The following is a 24,569-nucleotide window of genomic DNA, read 5'->3' as shown; positions in this document are numbered from 1 at the left end:
GGATGGCGTGGGGAAGGCCTGGTAGAATGGAGGCGGGAGGAGGCGGAATCCCTTCCCTGCAGGCAGCCGGGCGGCCCCGCGCGGGGCTGCTGCTCGGGCCGCCGCCCTCGGCCTGCCGAGAGGAGGCGCAGTCGTGCGGATCGCACGGTGTCCTTGCGAACGGCCGGGAATGTCCTGCTTGCGCGGGGGGAGGGTGCAGGTCTGGCGTGACGGGAGGGGTTTTTTGTCCGATTTTTTTTTTTTTTTTCCCCCCACTGGCTGGCTCTTCTGTGGGGAATTGGAACATCGAGGAGCGTACCAGCTGCTGCGTGGTGTGCTGACTGCTTCTGTCGCAGATCGGGGATGATTTAGCAGACAAGTTTTGACTGTGCTGAGAAAATTCTAGATAGAGGGTTTTTATCTTAGTACAAAGCAAAGTTCTTCGGGGTACTATTGCTTTTCTCGTGTTGTTGGTTCTTAAAGTTTCCAAGGTTGGAACCATCGTATAGGAGTTTAGTCCCGATTAAAGAGTTACTTTGTGTAATTAAAATAAATCCTTAATTCTGCTACAGGAGATGCTAAAACGGAACAAAAACCTGGTGAGAAAAAGAGGGGAGTGAAGAGACAACGTGAAGACCATGGCCGTGGATATTTTGAGTACATTGAGGAAAATAAGTACAGCAGGTAAATAAACTAAATGCTGGGCAGCATTTTATGAATGAGAAGTAAAGTAAAGAAACGCTAATTTTAACAGTGTGAAAATACATGTAGCTTTATTATCATTTGGTTTTCTTTTGTTCAGGGCCAAGTCCCCTCAACCACCTGTTGAAGAAGAAGACGAACATTTTGATGACACAGTGGTTTGTCTTGATACTTGTGAGTAAACATGCTTTCCTTTACTCTGGAAAGATGTGGTGTTATGCTTTTAATCTTAAAACCACACTTCCTGAAATGTGAAGTGAATGCATTTGTTGACTTTTATTACAAAGTAACTTAAAAAAAAAAAAAAAAAAAGAGATGTTTCCACCCATTTTCTGTATACAAAAGAACAGAGGGATACATAGGTATTTATATTAGCAAGAATAAGCTTGGTTTTCCCATGAAGTCAGTGATATTGTGCAGTTTTCTGAAGAAATCTTAACCAAAACACTAATGTAGTGTGGAAACTAAGCTGGCCAAGTGTAGAGTGAGCATAGAACACTCTACAAACAGCTTGAGGAACTGATTATGCAGCGCATGAGCCTTGCACTTCAGAAAGTTCTGAGAGTCAATAGTGGGGGGGGTTACAGTAGTACAGTTTAAGTGAACTTCCTGCATAACGTGCTGAGGCCCTATTTTATATACCAACCAGTGGAATATTTCTTCATGTTTTGTGATAAATTTAACAAAAAAAATAGGGTAAGGCCTCCTGAAAAATGACCCATGCATACAGCCTGGGAGTTTGTGGGGTGGGGGGGTGATTTGTGCAAATGGGATGGCAGAGAGAATTGGTTGAAAGGGCATAGAAATTGACATGTACTTGCAAACAGTGGGTTTACTTGAGGCACACTATAAACATTACTGTTACTGTGATGTACTGTGACCGGGGCAAACTTTTGTATTCTTGAGGGTAAGTATAAGGACTTAGTGCAGTATTAAAAAAACTTAAATGATGCTTGAACTTGTTGGATTCTTAAAGTGCTGTGGAAGGAAAGCTTAAATTTTGGCATTATCTGGCATATATGCTGGTAGTTCCAGGTGTTTTTTTTTCCCCCAATAAATGTTTTGAAATTGAAGGAGGTATTAGTTTACAGCCACATAAATTGCTGGATATGCTGTCCTTAACATTTTGGTAATTAAATCTCAAGTTTCTATCTGCTACCTGGTGAGCAGCCACCTTTGTGGGAGCTTCTGATTTTCCCAATAACTGAGCAGGAGCTATTATTTCCAGTAGAAAGTTGTGTTACTTGACAAACTTTGTGATTTAAAGTGTTGGCAGACTGCTTGGAGATCAGAATGAAACAGCTTTCGGACTGAATTGTGTAACAACTTGGCACTCTCTTTTCTGGACCTTAATGATCCAGACATGTAAGAGGTTTAGCACTCTTAAGTGCTTTTTATTACCTGTGTCGTCTTACAAGGAAGCTGTAACTTCAAATTCTGTTCTCATTTGTTGATCTAAAAGTAACCTGCACAGGTGGGTTTCTTCTATATGGTTTTGTCTGGTTTTCATACAACAAATAAAACTTAGAAGTACTAATGAGAAAACACTTGGATTGCAGATATTGTAATTGAAACCAGGGATGGCTTTATGCAAACAAAACAAGATCTCATGCATGAGAGTTACTAGTAATACAGGGAAGACTACATTTTAGTGTACTTGGGAGCATGTAGATTTTACACCAGTGCAGAAGAACTCACTGCTTGCTCACTTTGCTCCCTTCTTGTAACTGTCAAGGAGGTTTGGAGTTTCTTCTGTGGATTCCTTGCTCTGGGGAGTTCAAGTGCTATATCCTGTGCTTTATTGTTACCATTTTGCATTGTCTTTTTGAAACTTACTAGAAAATTAATTTGAAACTTCATGGTGCTGCTGCTCTGAAGATGTCTGTAAAACAAAGGTTCCACTTAAGTTCCTAGAGTGATAGGTGAATTCGTAATGGAGATCATGTTTCTTGGGTGAAGTACGCTCTCACCGTATTCCTGCATGCTTAACCTATCTGTATTTGACTTAACTGACTTTATTTTAATTGGCTTAATCTAATTGGACTGGCTAAACCAAAGACAGTAGTACTTTTCAGTACTTAAAAATACTTGTGTTACTTCTTACTTCTCAGCTGCCTTTAGGTTTGGGCATGGCGGGTAAGAAGACTTCAAAAAAAAAAAAAGGTATAGCAAATAACATGATGCAAATTCCTTTGCTCTATATTAATGGAAATATCTTGGGTAACCAACAAAAAAGGTTCAAATAGATGAGATTAAATTCAGGTTTTTAAGCAGATGGAAAAAATGGAGGGAATTTGGTGACAGAAGTGAAGATGGCACCTTGAAAATTATTCTTGTTAGCTAGCTTTTCCTAAGACTTTTGGCTGAGCTTCAGCCTGCAGCTCTATCTATGCATGTGTTCACTTGCTTTCCTGAAAGATGCTGAGCAGTTGCTGGCAGTTGGTCTTAAAAATCACCTTGGAAGGCTGAAATCGCTTTTAATGCATAAAATTGGACAGCTGTGCTTTATTTTGTGATAAGAGTAAACAGAATGATTTTTATGTTAACAGATAACTGTGACCTGCATTTTAAAATCTCAAGAGACCGGTTTAGCGCTTCCTCTCTGACCATGGAAAGCTTTGCTTTCCTCTGGGCTGGAGGGAGAGCCTCCTATGGTGTTTCTAAAGGCAAAGTCTGCTTTGAGATGAAGGTGAGTTAAACTGATGTTTTGTGGGAGACTGTTTTGCATGCTTAAATATGTTATTGTTGATACTTGCAAGGGTTTTTTTGTACTTAGTTGAAACTAATTCAGGTGAGGAGAGCTTTCAGAAGGCTTTCTCTTAAGAGCCTGTGAAATGATTTTTGATAAAAGATGACTCAATTTGCAAAACTGCTTCCTCTTTTATAAGAACTGCCATTTAACAACAACAACAAAAAGGCAGCTTGTGTTTATCCAGAATATTTAACTTCTGGTCTCAGTTTTGAACCAAGAGTTTTATTTGGCATCTCGTGCATCAACACTGGACAAATCTTGATACTCACTAGTCTGAAGTTTGCTTGTACTTTCTGAAGATTACAGAAAGCTTGGCGCTTTTTTTTTTTAAGAAAGGGTATAAATTATCCCAGCAGCCCTTTTTTCTGTTCCTACTTAGTCTTTGAGTCTGACCTGCTGTAAGCAGGGATTTGGGCTAGATGACCTCCAGAGGTCCCTTCCAACCTGAATAATTCTGACTTGCGTATGCAGTGATGTATTTAGCAGGTACTTGAATTTTGAGAGCAAGAGTTCTCCTAAAAGGTAAGAATGGCAAAGAGCAATCAGGCTTGTAATAAGTAGATTTTTCAAACTTGTTAGCGAAAGAATAAGAGGAGGCACAAAGCTTGATTTTTTATTTTTTTTTTTTTTTTTTGACTTTATGATCTTAAAGGCTTCTTTGCATACGATGTGCCTGTGTGTATAAATGCTTACTCTGTTCTCTTCCTCTAGTACTTTCAAATCTAACCACTACCATGAGGAGTGGGTAGTGATCCCATTCTCCATGCTCTTGCATTGAGTGATTTCTGTTGGTACCTATAACTTTGGAAGGCCAATGGAGTGAAATTGATGTCAGTATTTATTGCCTTGTTCACTTTCAAATCAGTTTCACCTCGGTCACCTGACTCGAATAATTGTGGAAACTGGTAGGATACTGATCAGTTTTTCGCTTCAGTTTGGTGAAGTTGGTAAAGGCAGTTAGAAAATAGCTGGTTGCCTACAAATCTCAGTGCATTTAGGTGGGTTTTTTTGGATCTGGTTATGTTGTTTGGAAGCTGGCAACTTGCCGAGGAAGTCTGCTTACTGTGGAAAGAAATGAGTGTAATATTTTGTCCAGTCTATGTAAAGCCATTTTTATCCATTACCACATTTTATTGGGAAAGTATTTTCCTGTTAATCGCAACTTTAAGGTGATTATTTTTCTTAAAAATACAGCTTGTTTGTGATTCTAATACAGTATCAAAAGGATTAAGGCTTTTTGGCCGCTGAGAGAGACTGCTATGACTAAGTGCTTTGAAGGTATATGGTATCTTGCATCTTCATTGCTCAGTCGGGAGATGTAACTATTTAGTGATTGGCTTGTGATTTCGCATACTTAAGCATGTTTTACTTTTGCAGAAGGTGATTAATCAGACTTAGTAAATGTGTTACCTCTGTGTTTCCATCTTGTTGGATTCTAATAAATACTACATACCTTTTAATGAATAATTTAAAAATAGGTTACAGAAAAGATTCCTGTTAAACACCTGTATACAAAAGACATTGACATACATGAAGTGCGAGTTGGCTGGTCACTGAACACAAGTGGAATGTTGCTTGGTAAGACTTAATCATTTGATTACCTTTGTATTTATTGTGTACATGGTTGAAGTTTTAAGTCATTTTTTCTTAAGCAGATGGGAAAAGCTTACTGATTGGAGTCCATGTGTTCTGAAAAGTGGTCCTAACTTAAATTGGATACTGGGCATGGTGTGAGAAAGTTTATTACTGGACCAAATAAAGTTGTTAAGTATTCAGGTCTGTAAGGATTACATGATTTGAGAGTTAATTCTTTCAGTGGTCAGGCATGCGTTGTGGAGAACATTCTTGAAGGCCTGATGAGAATAAAGATTTCTCCTTTTCATGTAGTGTCATAAATGGGAAGAGGGTTTCTCCCCCCCTTTTTTTTTAAGGGTGGGGCATGGTATAACATTTAACCAGGGAAGAAAAAATCCCGGATAACTACATATTTTTATTTTTTTTTCCTTTGGCTTTGGGTGGGAAATCCTCATTTTTCAAAGTAGCTAGGAAGAAAGAAGTCCAACTTCATGAGATATAAATACCATTATGATCAGTTCCCATGTAACTAATACCTGCTGCTGAGACAGTCTTTGTGGGAAATGTATATGAATTGATATGTTCTGACATCATCAGCAGCTTTCTAGTTAAGTTGCACCTGAGTCCTTGTGTTCAACGCTTCCCGTTAGTTTGTTCTTGCAGCTTCATCCTCAGCTGTCGCATAGGCTGAATGTCTGCTAAACTCCCTTTAAAATGGGGAGAGGGGTAAGTGCTACTGGAGACTAAATTCAGAAAGCCTTTCTGAATAACTATGTTACAGGTATACTGGTGCATAATCGTGTCTTCAGAGTTTAAAAATACTTTATCTGGCAGTTCATCTTTATGTCAACGTGAATCTGGAACCAGCAGCATAAGGCTTTTAAAACTGGGATAGAGGAAGCACTGCTGTTCCATCTCAAGTGAGAGTATTCTTGAATAAAAGAATACACTAGCTATTTGGGGGTCATAGCTTGTTTTGGCATTAATAAAAACATTCTGAACAGCAGCTTACTTAAGTACCTGTAAAGCGATTGTATTTCTAAAAGGTTTGATGAAAATGCCTGCTTTTAATAAGATTAAATTATTTCTTCAGGTGAAGAAGAATTTTCTTATGGGTATTCTCTAAAAGGAATAAAGACATGCAATTGTGAGACTGAAGACTTTGGTGAGAAGTTTGATGAAAATGATGTGATTGGATGTTTTGCTGTAAGTTTTCACATATATTTTCTTTTGAGGAAAAACATCCTTGAGTTTTTAGACTGCTTTGACGGGAGAAGTAGTAAACCAAACACTGAAAAGCTTGGAGCAAGGCAGGTTGTTTAACACGGGGAGGAGGTAGAAATAGTGGGTATTACCAACAGTGACTGCTGTCAAGATGTTAAGATTTCATATTCACAGATAAATGTTCTTAAGGCCTTTTAAAAAAATACTCAGATCTTAAACAAGATGATCATTGCAAGTAACTTATTTTAAGGGAAAACTTTTAAGTGGTTCCTTTATGATGGAACATAACAACATTACAGAAGTTAAGTGAATGTAGTCAATATAGTGAAATGACTAATGCAACCTAATAAAACGAGGTGAGTAATTTTATCCAAACTAATGCTTTGTTTGAAAAACAGAATTTTGATGGTGAAGAAGTGGAACTCTCATACTCAAAGAATGGACAAGAGCTTGGTGTTGCATTCAAAATAAGTAAGGAAGTTCTTGATGGGCGGCCACTCTTCCCACATGTTCTCTGCCATAACTGTGCGGTTGAGTTCAACTTTGGTCAGAAGGAGGAACCTTACTTTCCTGTACCTGAAGAGTATACCTTCATCCAGAAGGTCCCTCTGGAGGATAGAGTCCGAGGACCAAAGGGACCTGAGCAAAAGAAAGATTGTGAGGTAAGTTTCTTGCTGATAATATCAAAGTTGTTTAGATGAACAGATGTGGTGGAGTTTAAGCAGACTGTTACACAACTCTGATGGTTTTGTTCAGGAGCTTTAATACTTGGTATCCTGTGACTGTTAACCCCCCTCACATCCCCATGCCCCCCACTGAGTTTCCATTAGGCTTGCTGGTCTAAGTTGCATGTTAAAGAAAATCTTTGAACTAGTATCTCAAGTATAGAACCTGTTGTCTTAGGTGGTGATGATGATTGGCTTGCCTGGAGCTGGCAAGACTACATGGGTTACCAAACATGCAGCAGCAAATCCTGGGAAATACAACATTCTTGGGACAAATACTATTATGGACAAAATGATGGTAAGTGATAATATTGCATATTATTTGCTGATATGTTAATGACTTGCTGTAGATCCAAGGTCTTTGCCTGCCATGGGTTCTTTTGTATCAAAGAAATCTCAGAAACCAACTCCTGGTTGGTTAGTGACCGTTACAGACTTTTATCTTGCTGAGTTGCTACTTGAACATGGCACAGCAGGATTCTGAAGCTTCCTGTGGTATATGAAATAGTCAACAACAGTTGACTATTTAATTATTTCTATTTATGTCACTGTCCTCAGAATAGAACATTTAGTTTTGAATTAGTAATGTGATGAGTATACCTTAGATTCAGCTGTATTGATTCACCTAGATTCTTTCTTTATAAAGCTCTCTCTCTTAGGGAGGCTTTGGGAATGTTGGTTATGAGTTTGTAGCTGTGGCCTTGAATTAAACAATCGTTGAAGCGAGATGAAAAGTATTTAGCAAAGAAAAATGTCACCCACATGTGTCAGGGCTACTTTAACTCTGGGAAATCTCTCCATAGGTTGCAGGTTTTAAGCGGCAGATGGCGGACACTGGAAAACTTAACACACTGTTGCAGAGAGCTCCACAGTGTCTTGGAAAGTTCATTGAGATTGCAGCTCGTAAGAAGCGGAATTTCATTTTGGATCAGGTAGAAGTTTCAGTGAAAAATCATTAAGGAAATTTGTTGTAGGCTGTAGTGCAGTAATTAAATGGGATTAAAGTTACATTGTAATAGCAGTTGTTTTCACTTACTGGCTTACTACTCATTCAGGGGACACAAAGTTGAGATATTGCTACAAATGCTTGTCTGAACTTCTCTGATTTTATGGGATGTGGGAGGAGTAGTGTTTTATCACGTGGATATGAGCTCGTAACTTTGCATTATGCAGCATCTTTATGTCCAGTTATATGTAAACTTCATTGCAAGCTCTTGTAGAGGTGAAGTCTATACACCATAAGTTGACTTCCTTAACTCTTACAATGACAGCTACGTGTAGTAAGTTACTGCATTTTTTTCAGACAAATGTGTCTGCAGCTGCGCAGAGGAGAAAAATGTGCCTGTTTGCAGGCTTCCAGCGCAAAGCAGTTGTTGTTTGCCCAAAAGATGAAGACTACAAGCAAAGAACACAAAAGAAGGCAGAGGTGGAGGGAAAAGATCTTCCAGAGCATGCAGTTCTCAAAATGAAAGGCATGGAACATAATCCTATACTGTGTTTTAGGATGCTGAGTATCTGTTTAAAGGATTAAGTAAACGTGAAGTCTAAAAATCACTTTATCTTAAACAGTTGTACTTAAACAAAACTGGAAGACTATTGTAACTTATAGGACAACACTATATTGTGTTCCCTCTGCTGCAGTCCTTAACACTACTCAGTTATGCTGATATGCTTCATGCAGATGCACAAAGCTGTCTTGGCATAAAGTGCCCTATATAAGTGACGTATTTGGCAGAAACTGGTATTCTGAGTGGAGGCTTATAAAAGAAAAAAAGATTTAGGCAGAATGTTTTCAAGGTTTCAAACAGTACTGGCAACTCCATGAAGACCTATTTATTTCCTTTGTCACTGTTATATCTCTTAAATGCTCAAATTATGTAATTTTGTCCCTATGCTGAGGGAATGCAGGGGGTGGGAGGAAGAATGGGAGAAAGGTGGTTAAATTACGGCTTTGATTGTAGCTGAATGTAGATGCTGAATACTCAGTGTTTTTGCAATTATAGGGAACTTCACACTGCCAGAGGTAGCAGAATGTTTTGATGAAATAATCTATGTAGAGTTGCAAAAAGAAGAAGCTCAGAAGCTTTTGGAACAATATAAAGAAGAAAGTAAGAAATCTCTTCCACCGGAAAAGAAGCAGAACACTGGCTCAAAGAAGAACAAGAAGAGCAATAAAAATCAATTTAATAGGGGTCAGAGAGGTCGTGGAGGATTCAACATGCGGGGCAATTTCAGAGGAGGAGGTGAGCCTAGAAGTTAGCTTGTAAATTTTGGAGGTTGCTGCTGGGGGGGCAGGCTTTGTATACTTGCATTGCAGTTACTTTGTAGTGGGAATCTTGATTTCATCTTGTGCAAGTTTAATGTACTAGTGCAAAGTTAATTGTCCAACTTTAAAAGTGAAGATTGCCAAAATCCTGGACTATACTCCTCATGTGGTTTGAGGCACAACCTTGAGGTTCTTACGTTAGGTTTGTGTACCTGACTGCATTGAGGGACTGTATTACCATTTTTGACTATGACCAGATGACTTAATCTTTGCACTGAATTTGGAAATCTTATTTCCGTACCATCATTATTTTGAGCAATAATCTTCAAGTAAGAAAAACTTTAAACTGAACAATTACTTGATGACATAATTCTCTCCCTGCAGTCCCTGGCAATCGTGGTGGATACAACAGGAGAGGAGGCAACATGCCTCAGCGAGGTGGTGGAGGTGGCGGAGGTGGTGGTGGCAGCAGCGGTGCAATTGGCTACCCATATCCTCGCGGCCCTGTCTTTCCAAGCAGAGGTGGCTACTCAAACAGAGGAAACTATAACAGAGGTGGAATGCCCAACAGGGGAAACTACAACCAGGTGATGCTTTTGGGGAGATTTATTAGTTGAACAACAGTACTTTGGATGATGATTGAAAGGTTGGGTGGCTCTCGGTAATAGGCACAGACTTGATTGTGGTACTACACTACTCCCACACTAAAAGGCTTAGCTTTCTAGCTTAGTGTATGTGCCCAGGGCTCTGAATGTTGCATGAAAAGTTCTGATGCTGATGTGGGGGTGCCATGCTGAGACTGTACCTCTGTTCTATGAAAGATGAAGGTTTTGAGGGCATGCGTGTGAAGACTTGTGTTTGTTTTTTTTTTTCCTTTTTGTTTGAAATTTTTTTTTTTTTTTTTTTTTTTTTTTTTTTTTCTCCAAATAGTAGTAAGGGTTGTTTGGCCTTAGGGTTAAGGTGTATCTTTATCAAGCATTTAGGGAACTTGCTGGAAATAGCTCTGGGGAGAGCCTTCGTTTTGGTGTCTGGTATCAAACACAACTAGTAAAGACATGCTAGCCTAGGTCTTAACTGATGGAATATCAGTAGAAGTATTTGAAAACATAATTTGGATTACTGAAGAGCCAGCAGATGGAGCCCAAGCTAGTAAACATAGCTTAGGTTTGTCTAATACTGACGAAGAGGGGAAATGCAGTATTTTATCAAATAGTATCAATATCTCTTTTTTTTGTACCAAAACTTTTATTTGAAGTTTTGTAGAGTAGCTCTTCTATTTTCAGTTGTATGACCCATATCCTTTTGTCTGATCAGATAACGCATCCTTGCAGCAACTACAGCCTTTCCTAACTAAAAATAGGCAAGCTCTTATATTTTTAGTTGTCCTGGTGCAGTTTAGCAGCTGGAAGTAGGGTGAGTCAAAACTGGATTAGCCAGCTTTCCAGACCACTGGCAACAACAGTCTGAGCTGGCTTATTAATTCTGAGGTTCTTGCCCCATGTTTAAGAAGCAGGTGCTTGGAGGAGGGAGGCTTTTGGTATTCTAGTGTATTTCAGCCAGGGTTTTTGTTTTGGTTTTTAACATAGTCCTGATACCTTGTATTTGAAATATTCTGTATGGTATGTGATGTTTTCATGGTAATGGAAAGACCGGTATTAGTACACTTCTGAAAAATTCACATAAACAAAGTAGTGAAAAACTGTTGTCCTCTTGCAGAACTTCAGAGGAAGGGGAAATAATCGTGGCTACAAAAACCAATCTCAGGGCTACAACCAGTGGCAGCAGGGTGTAAGTAGTAATAACTTTACCTTTTCACTGATTGTTAACTTGAATGTTTCAAAATGCTGTCTGAAATAACGTAATGTGTAATCAAAACTGGATAGCAAAATCTCTTAATGCTAGGTAATAGCACTATAAATAGTTTTCTGTGCAAAACTTAATCTGGCTTTTGATGGTCTTGTATCACATATCAGCTGTGGCTTATCGGTCTCGATGGCATGTAGTATTTGGCTTCACATTGCTACTGTGACGTGAACTTAACTGTCTTCAGTTGTTTAGGAACTTGCTGCTACTTGAGAGGAGTTAAATCTTAAGTTCCACAAGAACTAGATGTTTGTAAAGCACTCTTTTGTAAGAAGTGTAACCATTGTGTGATCACAGGTTAAAATTAACTATTTATCCATTTATTGCAGCAATTCTGGGGTCAGAAGCCATGGAGTCAGCATTATCACCAAGGATATTATTGAATACCCAAATAAATGAACTGATACATATTTCTCCAAAACCTTCACAAGAAGTCGACTGTTTTCTTTAGTAGGCTAACTTTTTAAACATTCCACAAGAGGAAGTGCCTGCGGGTTCCTTTTTTAGAAGCTTTGTGGGTTGATTTTTTTCTTTTCTTTTTTTGTACATTTTTAATTGCAGTTTTAAAGTGATTCGTAAGAGAACCTCAGCATTGTGCACGATAAGAGAATGTGTCAGTATTTCAGGGTTCTACATTTTATCTGTAAAATGTGACTTTTTTTTTACCACAACAAAAGTAAAACGTTGCTTTGTACCTGGTGTCTTTTTATTAAAGAATTTTCTCCTTTTTCCCCATCCCCCAATTTCTAAGAAACAGTCGTGAGTCATGTCACAATATGATCGAAATGTTAGCAACCAGATTCGTACGGAGGCTCCTTAGTAGCCCTCATGAATACCATGAGATCATGTAAAGCTCCATATTACACTCCATCCTCTCTACGAAGCTTCTGGGTGGGGAGGGGAAGAGGGGGAGGTGAAAGTTTCTGGCAATAACTAGGACTTTTTTGTAACATTTGGAACTCAATGAGATGTTGGGGGCAAAGAGGAAACCTGGGGCTAAATAGTGAAGGTGGAGTGTATGTAGAAGCTCTTTAAGTTGTAAAACTTGGTTGCATTATTTGTGGAGGCTCAAACTTGTGAAGGTACAACACCATAATTTCTTTTCCATTTGTTCTGCATTTTGATTCTGAAAAGAAGCTGGCTTTGCCCATTTCTTATTAAACAAAACTTGTTGTAAATCCAGTTGTCTAATGGGATCTATATGAAGTTAGCTGTGTGTCTGTATAACTTTTTCCCCACAAAATACTGTATACCTAGTGTGCTTGTAGTAGTTACTCCACCATTTTGTAAGCTAATGAAACTGTGAGTCACCCATTTTATATCTAATTTTTAATCATGTCAATTCTCAAATGGGTGTATCTCCTCAGCCTGCTGATTCCTTTTCTCTTTAAAGAAAGTGGGTGGAGAAATTTAACTCTAGACGTTTGTTTGCAATAAAATAAATTCATTTTACTCTTGTTTTGGGATTGTTGCCATCAAGGTCTAAAATCCCTTTAAGGCTATAAAGAGGAAGAGAATGTATGAAAGCGATAATGTTGGACAGTTTTAAACTCATTACTCTGTACATGCTGAAATACTTGTGTTTCTTTAAAAATCTAAATTGGTGGTTGCTCTGTTAGAGATATATCACATGTATAATCTCACATTTTAACATGGTTATATGTATAGGGCAAAAGTCTTTTGAGTTTGCATCATGTATATCCACTTAACCTATTTATTGTAAAATAGACGTTAGGGAAGGAGCAGGGGAAGAAACTGGACAGGGAGTAGGACAGGAGGAGGGTTGTCGTGGAGAATGAATCCTGGAGTTGAACAGAGCGCTTCAATTTGTTTTAGCCGCTATTTTGTTCAGATTTATGCTTTTGTAAAATTGTAGTGGCAATGTTAGCTAATACTTTCCTCGCATTTTAATGCCGTAGGACAGGGGAGAGATGTAACCGTTTCAAGTGGGACTCGTGCTGTACATGTGAAAACACATGTCACTGCCCGCATCTGGGCGTTGGGATTTGCCTGCCGAGTTCCTCCTGGCGGCGCACAGACTAGCGGTGCACAGAGGCTTACCAGCAGTAGCCTAGGCCTAGAGGCTGTGTAGCGTGCTTGAAACTTTTCTCAAATGTTAGTCAATTTCTAGTAGTCTTCAGACGTAAAGATAAAAGTTGTGTTGCTCTTCTAGCCTTTATAGCAGATGACATTGCATATTGACATTAAACATTAACAGCACCACCTCCTTGTTAATATTGCTTTAAATCATCCCTTTACTTTGAATGAGAAAAATGTAAAATTGTCTTTGAAGAAACACTATTTAATGAACTAGAGATACGGGTTATCTAAACCCAAATCTGTTTTGCTGAAATGGAGTTTTCTTTAGACTTGCAAAAAACGTTTAGTGTAATCAAAGTCCATCTCCCTTCTATCTTCCTCACAAGAACTAACACTTTGTATGGAGTGCTGATCCTTTGCTTATTTTGGTACTCTATAAATATAATTATATAGTCTTCAACTGAAATATAAGAGCTTACACTTACTATGTGGTTGTAAAGCTTGTATTTTAATTCAAAAGTCTGGGATGTTTTGTTTTCAATTCTTCAATATGTGGTGGTTAAAAAAAAAAAAAAACAACCAACCTACACCTGAAAGGAAGCACTTCAACTGTCTTGCACTCGAAAGAGGAGTATTTGTTTCTACTAAAAGTACTCCTCTGTGGAAAAAGCTGTTTTGATAAGTTCAGCTATGTATGTGCTGCCTCAGAACACATTCTGAGGTGTGGAATTCAAAAAAGCTTCAATTTAAGCACCACTGAGGCGCCTGGTAGAGCCCTCTAAATGTCCCCCTCGCACAGCACAGCACAGCCCGCGCGCCCCCGCTAAGGAGAAACACTCCCCCAGTTAATCTTTGCTCTCGTTCTTGTTAGAGAAGGGATTTATTTTGCCATGTGAAAAGGGCTTGTATAGAAAAGCCGTTACTTAGGAAAAGCACTAATACTGAAACACTTAAATTTGCAGTTTGTTTAAAAAAGGCAGAAGAAAACTTCACTGATGGCTACAGAAAAGTGAGGAAAGTGCAGCTGTACGTTACCACAGCGAGAGGGCTGAGCCATCTGTCACGTTGAGTAACTTCTTGCCACTCACAAGGACTTGTTACCTGAGGAAAAGTACCTGTATTGCAGCAGCCGCGCTGCTGGCAGTGGTGGTGCAGATGTTAGTGACATACAACATGGGTGTGGGGTTTGTGTTTGGTGGTGGTTTGGGTTTTTTTTCCCTAACAGACTACTACCTGGGTTTGCTTTTTTCTAATTGAGTGCTTTTTTTCTAATGGAGCATGACCCTGGAGAGCCTTGGAGGGGGTTCAGTAGCAGTGGGAAGGTGACATGTGATGTGTGTGCAGCTCTTGGCAGCAGTAGAAGTAACGCTGCTGCTGGTGGTGCTCTCCTTGCAGCGCTGTCTGCTGGAGCTGCTTACATCCCCACTCACCGCAGGCTGCAGCCGCCCTGCGTCACATGGCGGGGCCGTGCCTGTGTTTAGCTGCAGCCTGAAGGCAGGTCGGTGCTGGGTACCTCGGGAGGAAGTTCCTATTTAAAAACAAACCAAAAAATAACTCCAGTTGTGTCTCTGCCTGTGCTAGTAACAGTCGCTAGGGTACATGTGGTGTGAACGGAGGTGCTTCCCTGGTAAACAGACTCCTGTGGGACAGCGGGGCCTGGCTTTTGTTCTGGGGGTGCCTTACGGGATCCCCATCCCCAAAGCCCGGCTCTGCTGTCACGAGCTGGCCCTTCTGGCGTGCTGCCTGGGGAGTGCTCGCCTGCAGGAGCTCAGCTTCAGTGGCACCCGTGCATGAGTTCTTTTCGGTGCCTATTGCAGAATAATTCTTGATCAGCTAAGGCATTTTTAGATATTCTGCCCAATTTTTCTAATAGCGGAATGAATTAAACCAGTGTTCTGGCAATGACACGCGCAGTCCATGCCACTTGCATAAAAAATTTCTTCGTGGTGTAAGCCACTAGGTGTTTGTTGGTTTGGATTTTTTTAATCTCTTACTACGCTCTTGACCAATGTTTTGAATAGAAATAGGTGATGAAATCATCTTTCAAGATTGGGAGGTTTCCTTGTTCCTCATGACCTTTTGGAAAACTAGGCCAGTGCTTTCCAAAAGTGCAACCTCGGGCTAAGCCACAAGAAACCAAACTGAGTTACAGAGAGGTGTCAGGTACTTCAGTATTTCTGCGGATGTTTAACTGCCAGAGGCGGGACTCTCCCAAGCGAAGCAGCGTGCATATACCATACGTATACTCACTAGTTGGGCACTAGTAAGGTGGGAGGAAGTATGGCTGGAGCTGTCCCCACCTGAAGCTCTGTGGAGAGCTCCTGGAGGTCAGGAAAAGCTGCCGAGAGGAACGTGGAAATAGAGGAGAGCAGCTTTGTGACTTGGGTGTCAGCAAACCGGCCGTGCTGCAGTCGGAGCAGCCCCTCTCTCTGCCCTGCACAGGCCACTTCTTCCTAGACAAAGCCACCCCATGTAGGTACAGGGGGCAAGGAGGACTCTCTTTATTTTAAGAGCAAATTAACAATTAGCTTTGTGCAGCTTTTCTTCCCCTTTGCTGGGTGACCGAGGCATGAGCTGTCCCCCCCAGTGCAGCAGGACTCACTAGAGCCAGACCTTGCAGGGAATCGGCTGAACCCGGGGCTTGGCCAGTAGTTAATCTGGATGTGACTCTTGCCTTAGTTTGTCTTTCTGCCAGGACTGGGAGCGGCAGGAAGATTCAGCAATGAATCAGTTGCTGCATAAACTCAGCTGTAGCTTAAAAAAAGATGCTAAATGCTTAATGCATTGTCAACATCAAAAGAGAAAAAAACAAAGGCAAATGTGAAAAAAAAAAAAATACATGGTGACTTGATACACAAGTGTTACTTTAGAGCAAGTTTTATGTTCTTTTTTCTGGTTTAGTAGATGATCTCTAATCTGCAGAGTAATTTTGGTCTAAACAGTTCCTGAAATCGAAACTATGGGTGAGACAGCTCAGACGATTTTTCCCTCAAACTTTTTCATGCTCAAAAAAATTTACTGCTTGGTAGTCAGAGGCAGATGCAATTTACACTAAATAATGATGCGGGGATCTGCTCCCTGCTTAGCACACAAGGATTGAAAGGGTACTGGTGTTTCTTGGTGTCAATTCTGCCTTAGCTAGGGTCAGATGGGTGCTTACGAGGACACCTATGATAGCTAATGGAGCATAAAAACGCAAGTGTTTTCTGGTCTGAGTGTGGCCCTCATTTATGTCACATCAGCCCATGTTAACTCTTCTGCCGCTCTCTGCTCTGAAGGTTTTCCACCAAGTTCCAACAAAAAGTGGTTTGCCTTGGGTCTGTGCTGATGAGGAGCAATGATGGAGTTCTGAAGCGGTGCAGATGCCCAGGAGAGTTGTAAAATAAAAGCCCAGAATAGTATTGAAGATCTCCCTGGACGTAAATGCATGCTTAAAATACCAGCGATTGTTTACAAGGTGGGATACGCAGGAAAGGCTTGATTCTCTTCAGTCTATGCTGAACTTTCAGCTCTGTGGAGCTGTTGAGCAAGTAGATAAGATAAGCCCTTGTATTATAAAAGGACTTTTGTCTTTGTGGTAAGGAGGTAGGAAGAGATGGGGGAGAGGAAATGAGTAAGCCTAGTTGGAGGGATTTACCGTAATATTTTTTTCTGAAAGAAATGACACTTGGGGTTTGCTCACACTGGGCAGGGAAACAAGATAGTTGAGGTAGCAGTTGAGGTAGCAGAGGCGAGTCCACACGCAGCATCGTCGTCGAGTGCAGGTTGCGAGCAGTGGAGCTGCGTACCCAAAGCCCAGCACCTCCTCATCATGCACCATTTGTCTTCTCTGCTTGGTGCTCCTCGCTGCTGTCGCAGCCCCTGGGGTGCCGTGGGGCCTCCAGCCCAGCCTGGGAGCACTGCATGGCAGCAAACCAGTGAGTTCCTGAAAGCAAAACGGGAGGTTACCACGTGGGTGGTCCTCTGCCACCGCACTGGGCTTTTCTCCTGCCTCGGGTTTTGTATATTCTCCATCTCTCAGCAGGTCACAGAATCGCAGAAATGTTGTTCGCAAGGCCCTCCGGAGATAGAGTCCATCCTCCCACTTGCAGCAGGACTGGCACTAGAATTCGGCTGAGATGGGGCTTTGTCTGGCTGAAGCTCAGAAACCTGCAAGGGTGGAAACTACATGACCTCTCTGGGCAACCTATTCCAGTGCTGCGCTGCACTCCTCGTAAAGCAGGTTGTCCTGCTGCCTGGCCTGAAGCTCCTAAGCTAGAGTGTGTGGCCATTGCCCCTGCCCCATCATCTGCAGCTACCGAGAGGCATTTGGATTCATCTTTGTAACTGTCCTCCATATAAAATCAGGCAGGTATTAGGTCAACCCCACAGCCTGCTCCTCCTCAGACTACGTCCAACTCCTTCCGCCATTTTTCCAGACGGCGTGCACTTGAGATCTCTGAACACGTTAGGAGCCCTTCACTGGACCCTCTACAGTTTTTTGACATCCTTGTTGACCGAGAGGCTCAAATCTGGACAGCAGTATCAGACGCGCTGCCTCAGCAGTGTCATGTACTGGGGGATAAGTGCATCCCTTGATCTGTTGGCCACATACGTCCTGATGGAGCCCAGACTGTGGTTTGCCTTATTTGCAGTGAGAACACTCTCTTGGCCCACATTCAACTTGGCGTCCACTCTAAGTCCTGTCCTCTGGCTCTTCAGCTAGCTGCTCCCCAGCCTCTGTTATGCAAGCAGCTACACTCTAATAATAAAAATAATAATTATTATTTAAAACTATAATTTATTAAATTGTTCAATAGTAAGCCAAGCACCACAAAAAAGAAACATTAGATATAAATTACTTGTGCAAATTAAATGTCTCGTGTATTCTTCCTGTTTGAGAGACTTGGGAGAAAGCGGTTGTGGTAGCGCAGCAAGAACTGCTGCAGTACTTACGTATCAGAGAGCGCAACACTTAAATGTCATGAAACGCATTTGGTTTCCAGACCTCGGACATGCCTTCCGTCGCGCCTTTTGTATGAACTCGCCTGCCCCCTTTATTTTACAAAGAGAAGGGAAGTATCTCCAGCATGGCACGGGGGCCACCGAGGGCGACGCTGGCTGCCAGCACTCGCGTTTTTTTCCTGGAGGTGCCGGGGGCGGGAGCGGCGTTGTCTCTCTGAAAGAAAGGAGGAGGTGGCAGGAACGGCTGCAATCCAGTGCTGCGGTCTGTGGGGCACCACGCTGAGCCCAGCCCTGCTCGGCACTGAGGAGACTCCGCAGTCTGCTCGGTGGTGGAGAAGAAGGTGGAGGCCGGGATAGGCTTCCAGAAAACCCAACATCTCCCCAGCGGCTGCCCCTGTTCTCGGGAGGGGGCTGCTGCTACTGCTTCAGCAGCCGCCTTGGCGCAGCCCCGGGATATTTATGTGCCTCCACAGCCTGGCGGCTGGCCAGTCCTTTTTTATTTTTTTTCCTTTAAGGAAACACCCATGGAAGGGAAATGAGAGTCTCCGACGGTTTCTTTCGGTGGATCCTAGTGCAGAAAAAGAAGAGGAGAGAAGTTTTCAGGAGTGATCTTGCTTTTATAGCTACTTACTGCCTTGAAAGGTGTGTTATCCAGCAAGTACCAAGTATACTTCTCCAGAACAAACCAGTGAAAATTACACTGCTGAAAGTAACCAAAAGGCTGGTGGGGGAAGGGAGGGAGTGCACAGCTTCCTCCTTGAATGGTGGCTGTATCTTAAGCCTTCCAATTAGGGTGGATCCCACTGTAAGTCACTAGTAGACGGATGGTGTTGCTGATGTACCAGTAGCTGAGCTCCTCTGAATTTTGTCAGGTTTGGTGCCATACCAGGAGTATGCGATTTCATACAGCTCTGTGGTTCGTGGTGTCTCACAGCCTTGTGGTTCTCAGAGCCTTCCTGAGGCATGGGGAGCGTGGCTGCACGCGTGTGCCCACCTACATGTGTGCCTGGGGGCATCCTTCGCTCTGCTTGGACTGAAGGTTATTCTGAGGGAGCAGCTCGCTGGCCCTGCGGTACATTGTCACTCTGTGACCCACTTAGATGCTCTCAAGATGCCTCTTTTAGATGATCCTGAGAGTGCGCACATGGGTGACAGAGGCACACAAACTGAGGTGTGGTGTCCCCAGCAGAAGGATGAATGGTGATACAGAAAATGGTGAGTAGAAATGAATGATGACCGGCTTTTGGGATGGAGAGGACCATTGTGCTTGTTAGCGGGGGTAAGAAGCCCTCTGCAGTGGTGGTGCAAGGGGACTTTGTGAGGTTTAGGAAGAAAGGGCTGAGCTCTTTTGATCCATCTGGGAATCTTGAGTAGGCAGTTACTGAAGAACGTGCCACTTGGATGCTATCAGAGCTATGAGACGTAGACTGAGTCAAACGAGTTCTGTCAGGGCCTCCCAATGCTGCCTCAGGGTGACCCTCGAGGGCTTTAAGTGTTGGATGAAAACGTTGTAAGCACAGCACGTGATAATCACTGGTAGTTCCAGATTTCTTTTGAGGGGGCTGAACAGAGCATTATCCCCTCTATTTTGAGGAACAGGCCTTTGGAATTTTTTTTGCTCTGTATTTGCTCTATGAAGGACTCCTGCAACAGCCGTTTGTGATAATGTATCTGCCCCATAATAAATCAGTTACTGGCTTCTCATCTTCAGCGATGTTGCTACTATCTCAGCCAGAGCCTGAATGTTTCCCGACAGGGAAAGGGGATGTTAGCTTCCCTTAAGTAACATATCCTGTTGGTGGGGACTGTGGGCACCCTGACTGTGAATTTGCTCAGAAGGAGCCATGGACAAAAGGGCCGGGTGGTCTCTCGCCCTGTTTCTGCAGCATCTGTGCAGTGTCACAGTGACGAGTTGGTGCAGAGAGATCTTTCTCACCGGGTTTAGCCACCTGGCAAAGGTAAAGGTGGTAAGAACTCTTGACCCATTTGATAGAAAGCATGAATATCAGCTGGAGTTGTAAAGCTTGTGGGTGAGCTCCAAAAACCTGCCACGCACATATATGCAGGCTTGAAGGCCAAGACGTCTCATGGATAAACACACATCATCATCACCGGGGTTGATCACAAGCCATCTGCCATTGATAGGAGAGATGAGGATCTGTTGGCCAGGGAGAGAAGCCACGTTGGCTGAGGGCGCACCTGCTGCTCTCTGTAACAGCACTTGACAAAATAAACATGGAGTTTAACAAATAAGCAACGCATGGGTTTCCTTCTCTCCAGAGCATGAAGACAGAGAGGGGGGAATCTTCGGTTCCATTAAATACATCCCCACAATGTACCGGCTGGGTATTTTTGGAGCTGTGGCCTGTCTGAAGAGAAAGAGCCCTGCCAGTGGTCATTGTCTGCTCCCACAGTACATTTCAGGCACTGCCCGTGGGCTCCTGGCACAGTCAGGGAAGTTGAGGGGTCTGACGCAGTCTTGCTCATGATGGATGACAGAAGCTGGCAGGGTTAAAACATCCTCCTCAGAACGAACTACTCTTCATCTTTAAAACAAGCAGCCAGAGGGATGCTGTGCCCTGTTCCTGCAGGAAGGGGCAGCCCCACTGCTGGGGGGCTCTCAGGCAAACTATGAGCCCACGCATTAAAAAATTGAGAGCATGTGGAAACATGGGAGCCTACCAACACTTTTAGTCGGGGTGCTGCTAGCTGGGAATAAAAGCCTGTGTTTTCCTCAAATTGTCTCATCCAAGGCTCTACCTTCCCCTCATCACCCCTCTCCCCTGCCCCCGTTTGAAGGTTCACCAGCCACAGCTGCCTAGTGTAATACTTTAATTTTAAGCGTAAGAAGGATATATGTTCCAAGGCCTTGAGTCACATTAACTAAAACTCAGCTCCGCTTCTGACATTTAATTAATTCTTTGTTCTTCAATTAAAAAAAAAAAAAATCATCATCAAAGGATCATCTTCTTGATGGTCTGAACATACTGTAAAACCTTTGTTTTGATCAGTTTTCCAAGGCAATAACAACATATTTGTTTCAAACTTTAAATGGAGCAAACCAAACAACTTTCACTGGTGACCACCAAGCCCCTGAGCTAAACGCCTGGATGTGGGAATGAGAGAAGTGTGGGAATTAGCCTGCTAAGCTGGGGAAAACCTTTCACTTGGGAGCTCATTACAACTGAGTTCACACAGTACTTCATTGTTACCTGGGTTGCTCACACCAGAAATAACAAAAGTGCTTCCCACCCCCACCCCCCCCAGGAATCCCCCTACCAAAAGCCAGACTCATTTGTTAATGACAGGAGGTGACCCTTCCTTTGCAGCGCTCGACAACTTGGGGTGGACGGTGACACACACGCAACAGCCTGAAAGCCTGCAAAACGCAACCAGAGCCAACGCCTCCCCAAAATCTCTGGCTGGGTAAAGAGGTAAATGATGAGTTTGGGATGACAGTGGCCATTGCCCCTGCTATCAACTTCAAAAAAGTTCTTGGGTTTTGAGCCTGTCCCAGTTGTCAATGGACGAAGCGTTACGTTTACGCTGCAGAGGCGACCTGCTCACACACACATCCCACAACGGAGCTGGCAATGAACCTCAGATTGCCGCGTTTCAGCCTGGTGCTGTGACAGTGACTTTCCCTCCGGAAAGGCTCGGAGGACGTGCGCCCTGCTCGCCATCCATTGGGAGCCCCAAACCAGCGCTGGCAAACGCCTTTTCCCCAGAGGCACCGCTCCTGCGGGGAGCGGGACGAGCCAGAGGTGGGGGAGCAAACGGGGCCATAAACCCACCTATTTATTTTGGTCATGTTTTGGAATGCTTTGAGGGAGGATTTTACTAACTTCAGGGATAAAAACTAAGTGTGCTTGGCAGTTTGGTGACCAAGTAACGTAACTGTCAGTAAAATAAACAAGATTTTAGCAACTTTATAGCTTAAAGTTGCTATACTCCATTCTCTCCTTTTTAAGGCTCAGTCAGAGGGCAGAAAACCAAACACCTTCAGAATTACTATTTCTCTTCCTTTCTAGTATGTTTTAATTTGAGGAATGTTTTGAACCTCAATAAAGCAAGAACTATCACATCTGCCATTAGCAGCAATAAAGATACCAAGTCCAACTATAAATCAGCAATACATGCTATGTGTGCCCACCAATGACTCATATTAAAAAAATCAGCACCAATAGGGATATGGCTCACTAATTTAAAAAACAGTTAGGAAATTGCTTTCAAATGTTACAAATGCTTCTATTGAGTTACTACAATTTTTATTTTCTTCTGAACGGATCCTAAGTTATGACAACTAACAGCTTTGAGATTTTGGAGTTTTGTCCTGTCCCTCGCCCTTCAGACAGGGGTTTGTAACCCATCAGTCACTCTCCACAGCTGGCGCTGGAGCAGCTGTAGCTGCGCTTCGAGGAATTATCTCAGACTTTTCTTTTTTTTCCCCTGCATGTTTAACCATGAGCATTCCTCCCTCTGCTACTGCAGGCCCTCCCCTTTCACACCAACCAAGTCCTGCTCACAGCCTCCTTGCCTTATCCCCCCGCCCCAATTCAGCACAAGCTCTGACGTTTGGTTAGCTCAATTCCGCCTCAACTTGTACTGGACAATGAAGCTCGAACGTGCCGGCCAGACTGCCTGCGTATTGCCTCTTTCCCCACTTTTCTGTTAACATCTGGCACGCTCCTTTTACATTTTGCACAGTGAGGCAGAAGTATTAGATCGGCTCTCTACGCAATGCAGATACATCTCGGATTTCACAGTTATTGGCCAGAATTGCTAATACTGTAGTTAAGCTGCTATTGAGCTAATACCCTTAAATGCAGTAGCTTAAACCAACACCAATTAACACGGAAGAGGATCTAATGCTGCAGTTTTCCCCAGATGCTTCTGCTTTTTTTCTCGACATGGTCACAGTACTTGTGCACTGCTAACTTCTTTCCTATCAGTACAAACCAGCACTCTCTTCTTTCTCGCCAGCTGTTCTTTGCCAAAGAGTGAATTTTCACCTGCACGCTTTTGTTTCCTCGCTTCCCAGCTGAACTATGACCTCGCAGCCAAAAGACCCCCTGCTTAGGTTGCTGTTCCCTTTCTTAGGTCAGATAGGAAAGAACTCAACCATGTATTAAAATAGGAGCTTGCTAAGTCCTTGCTCACGGCTCGCCCAGTTTCCCACTGCCGCTCCAAGGGCTTTACGAGGCAACACCGCCCACCCCATCCACAGGGAAGGAGCCTCCCTCCCCCCCAGCACAGAACCAGGGGAAACATCTTTCTCTTCTGAATTAGAGTTGGCTACCAGTTAACTTCCGGGTTTAGATTTTGCAGTGAGGACAGAAAGTGTTTCATCGTGCTAACCCAAGTTTTCTGGAGACCTTTTATATAAAATTATTGAACTGAATGTCCTCCATAAAATTTATCTTCATTATTTCCTTCCGGAAGAAAGAGGAGGAATAGGGGGGAAAAAAGGAAACAGAATATACAGGTTTGTTTTCTTCTTGTAAAAGGCTAATCCAGGGAGGGTAAAAGTTTAATTATCTTAGTGTAAATAGCATGTTTGTTTAGTGCTCTCCTGTGTATTTCCAAATTAAGTAAGTAGAGCAATGCTGCTGTTTACATCTGGATTCCCAAACCTCCCCACACCTACTTGAGTTAACAACAGATTGCAAACTCTCTCAGACTAAATATAGGGTGGGGGAAAGGACTATTTTTGCTCAGTGAATGCCTCGAGACCAAAAAGCGCTTACAGCGTAGTATACTATAAATCAGTTTGTGGAAAAAGTAAATACATGCTGTCACTGGTGTAGGCAGAAGCAAGCAGGGAATATTATGCCATTGCTCATCTTTCTACCAATATGCAATTAGTTCTAACACTGTATTTCCAAATAAGATGGTTTCCTTGAAGTTATCTGGTGTTATTTCATTTAACTGAAAATGCACAGTGAAATATACAAGTAGAACATGCCTTTTTTTTTTTAAACTACTGACCATTGCTACTTACAAATAATGTAAATTATTATTCCACCAATTGTAAGGAAATGTCTTATACAGAAGAGCAAGATTTTTAATCCAAGTAAAAAGATAAGTTACTTACATAGCTTAGACTGCTTCTGAACTGTGATTTTATTTAGTTTCACACAGACAGAACAAAAATGGAAATCCTTCAACTTCACAGTGTATATAAATTACGTGAAGTTACTCTGCAGCTGAAATCTGACAAAGGCTATGGATATCACCCACCTTGCACAAGCAAAGCCTTCACCTACTGTTTAAATATTCCTGTTTTACAAACAGCACAATTAACAGTAGCACTGAAGGACACATTTGCTCAGAGAACAGCTGATAAAAATATTTTCCTGTATGTAAATGAGATGCAATTACAACTTTGCTACAACGAACTGTTCTGTTTATAATGCAAGTTAAAGCAGTCCCGACACCCTGTCATTAATCCTCTGAGACCCTGTAATAGGAGACATCAGTTCCCAGATGTTTAATAGGA

At 42.4% G+C, this 24,569-nt stretch overlaps 1 protein-coding gene across 1 annotated transcript; it reads left to right on the top strand.

Moving 5' to 3' along the window:
- The first annotated feature begins 2 nt into the window (after positions 1 to 2).
- On the top strand, positions 3 to 12,704 carry HNRNPU (heterogeneous nuclear ribonucleoprotein U (scaffold attachment factor A)). The gene is made up of 14 exons (XM_009893661.1): positions 3 to 147; positions 552 to 663; positions 782 to 855; positions 3,231 to 3,370; positions 4,912 to 5,011; positions 6,102 to 6,214; positions 6,631 to 6,894; positions 7,136 to 7,255; positions 7,761 to 7,889; positions 8,261 to 8,429; positions 8,961 to 9,200; positions 9,608 to 9,810; positions 10,940 to 11,011; positions 11,416 to 12,704. Exons 1-14 carry the CDS (start codon positions 3 to 5, stop codon positions 11,467 to 11,469), a joined length of 1,935 nt encoding a protein of 644 aa, XP_009891963.1. The 3' UTR covers positions 11,470 to 12,704.
- Positions 12,705 to 24,569: the final 11,865 nt, after the last annotated feature.

Source organism: Charadrius vociferus, unplaced genomic scaffold (genome assembly GCF_000708025.1).
Source record: "Charadrius vociferus isolate BGI_N301 unplaced genomic scaffold, ASM70802v2 scaffold309, whole genome shotgun sequence".
NCBI classification, from domain to species: domain Eukaryota; kingdom Metazoa; phylum Chordata; class Aves; order Charadriiformes; family Charadriidae; genus Charadrius; species Charadrius vociferus.
This window is presented reverse-complemented; position numbering and strand designations above follow the sequence as displayed.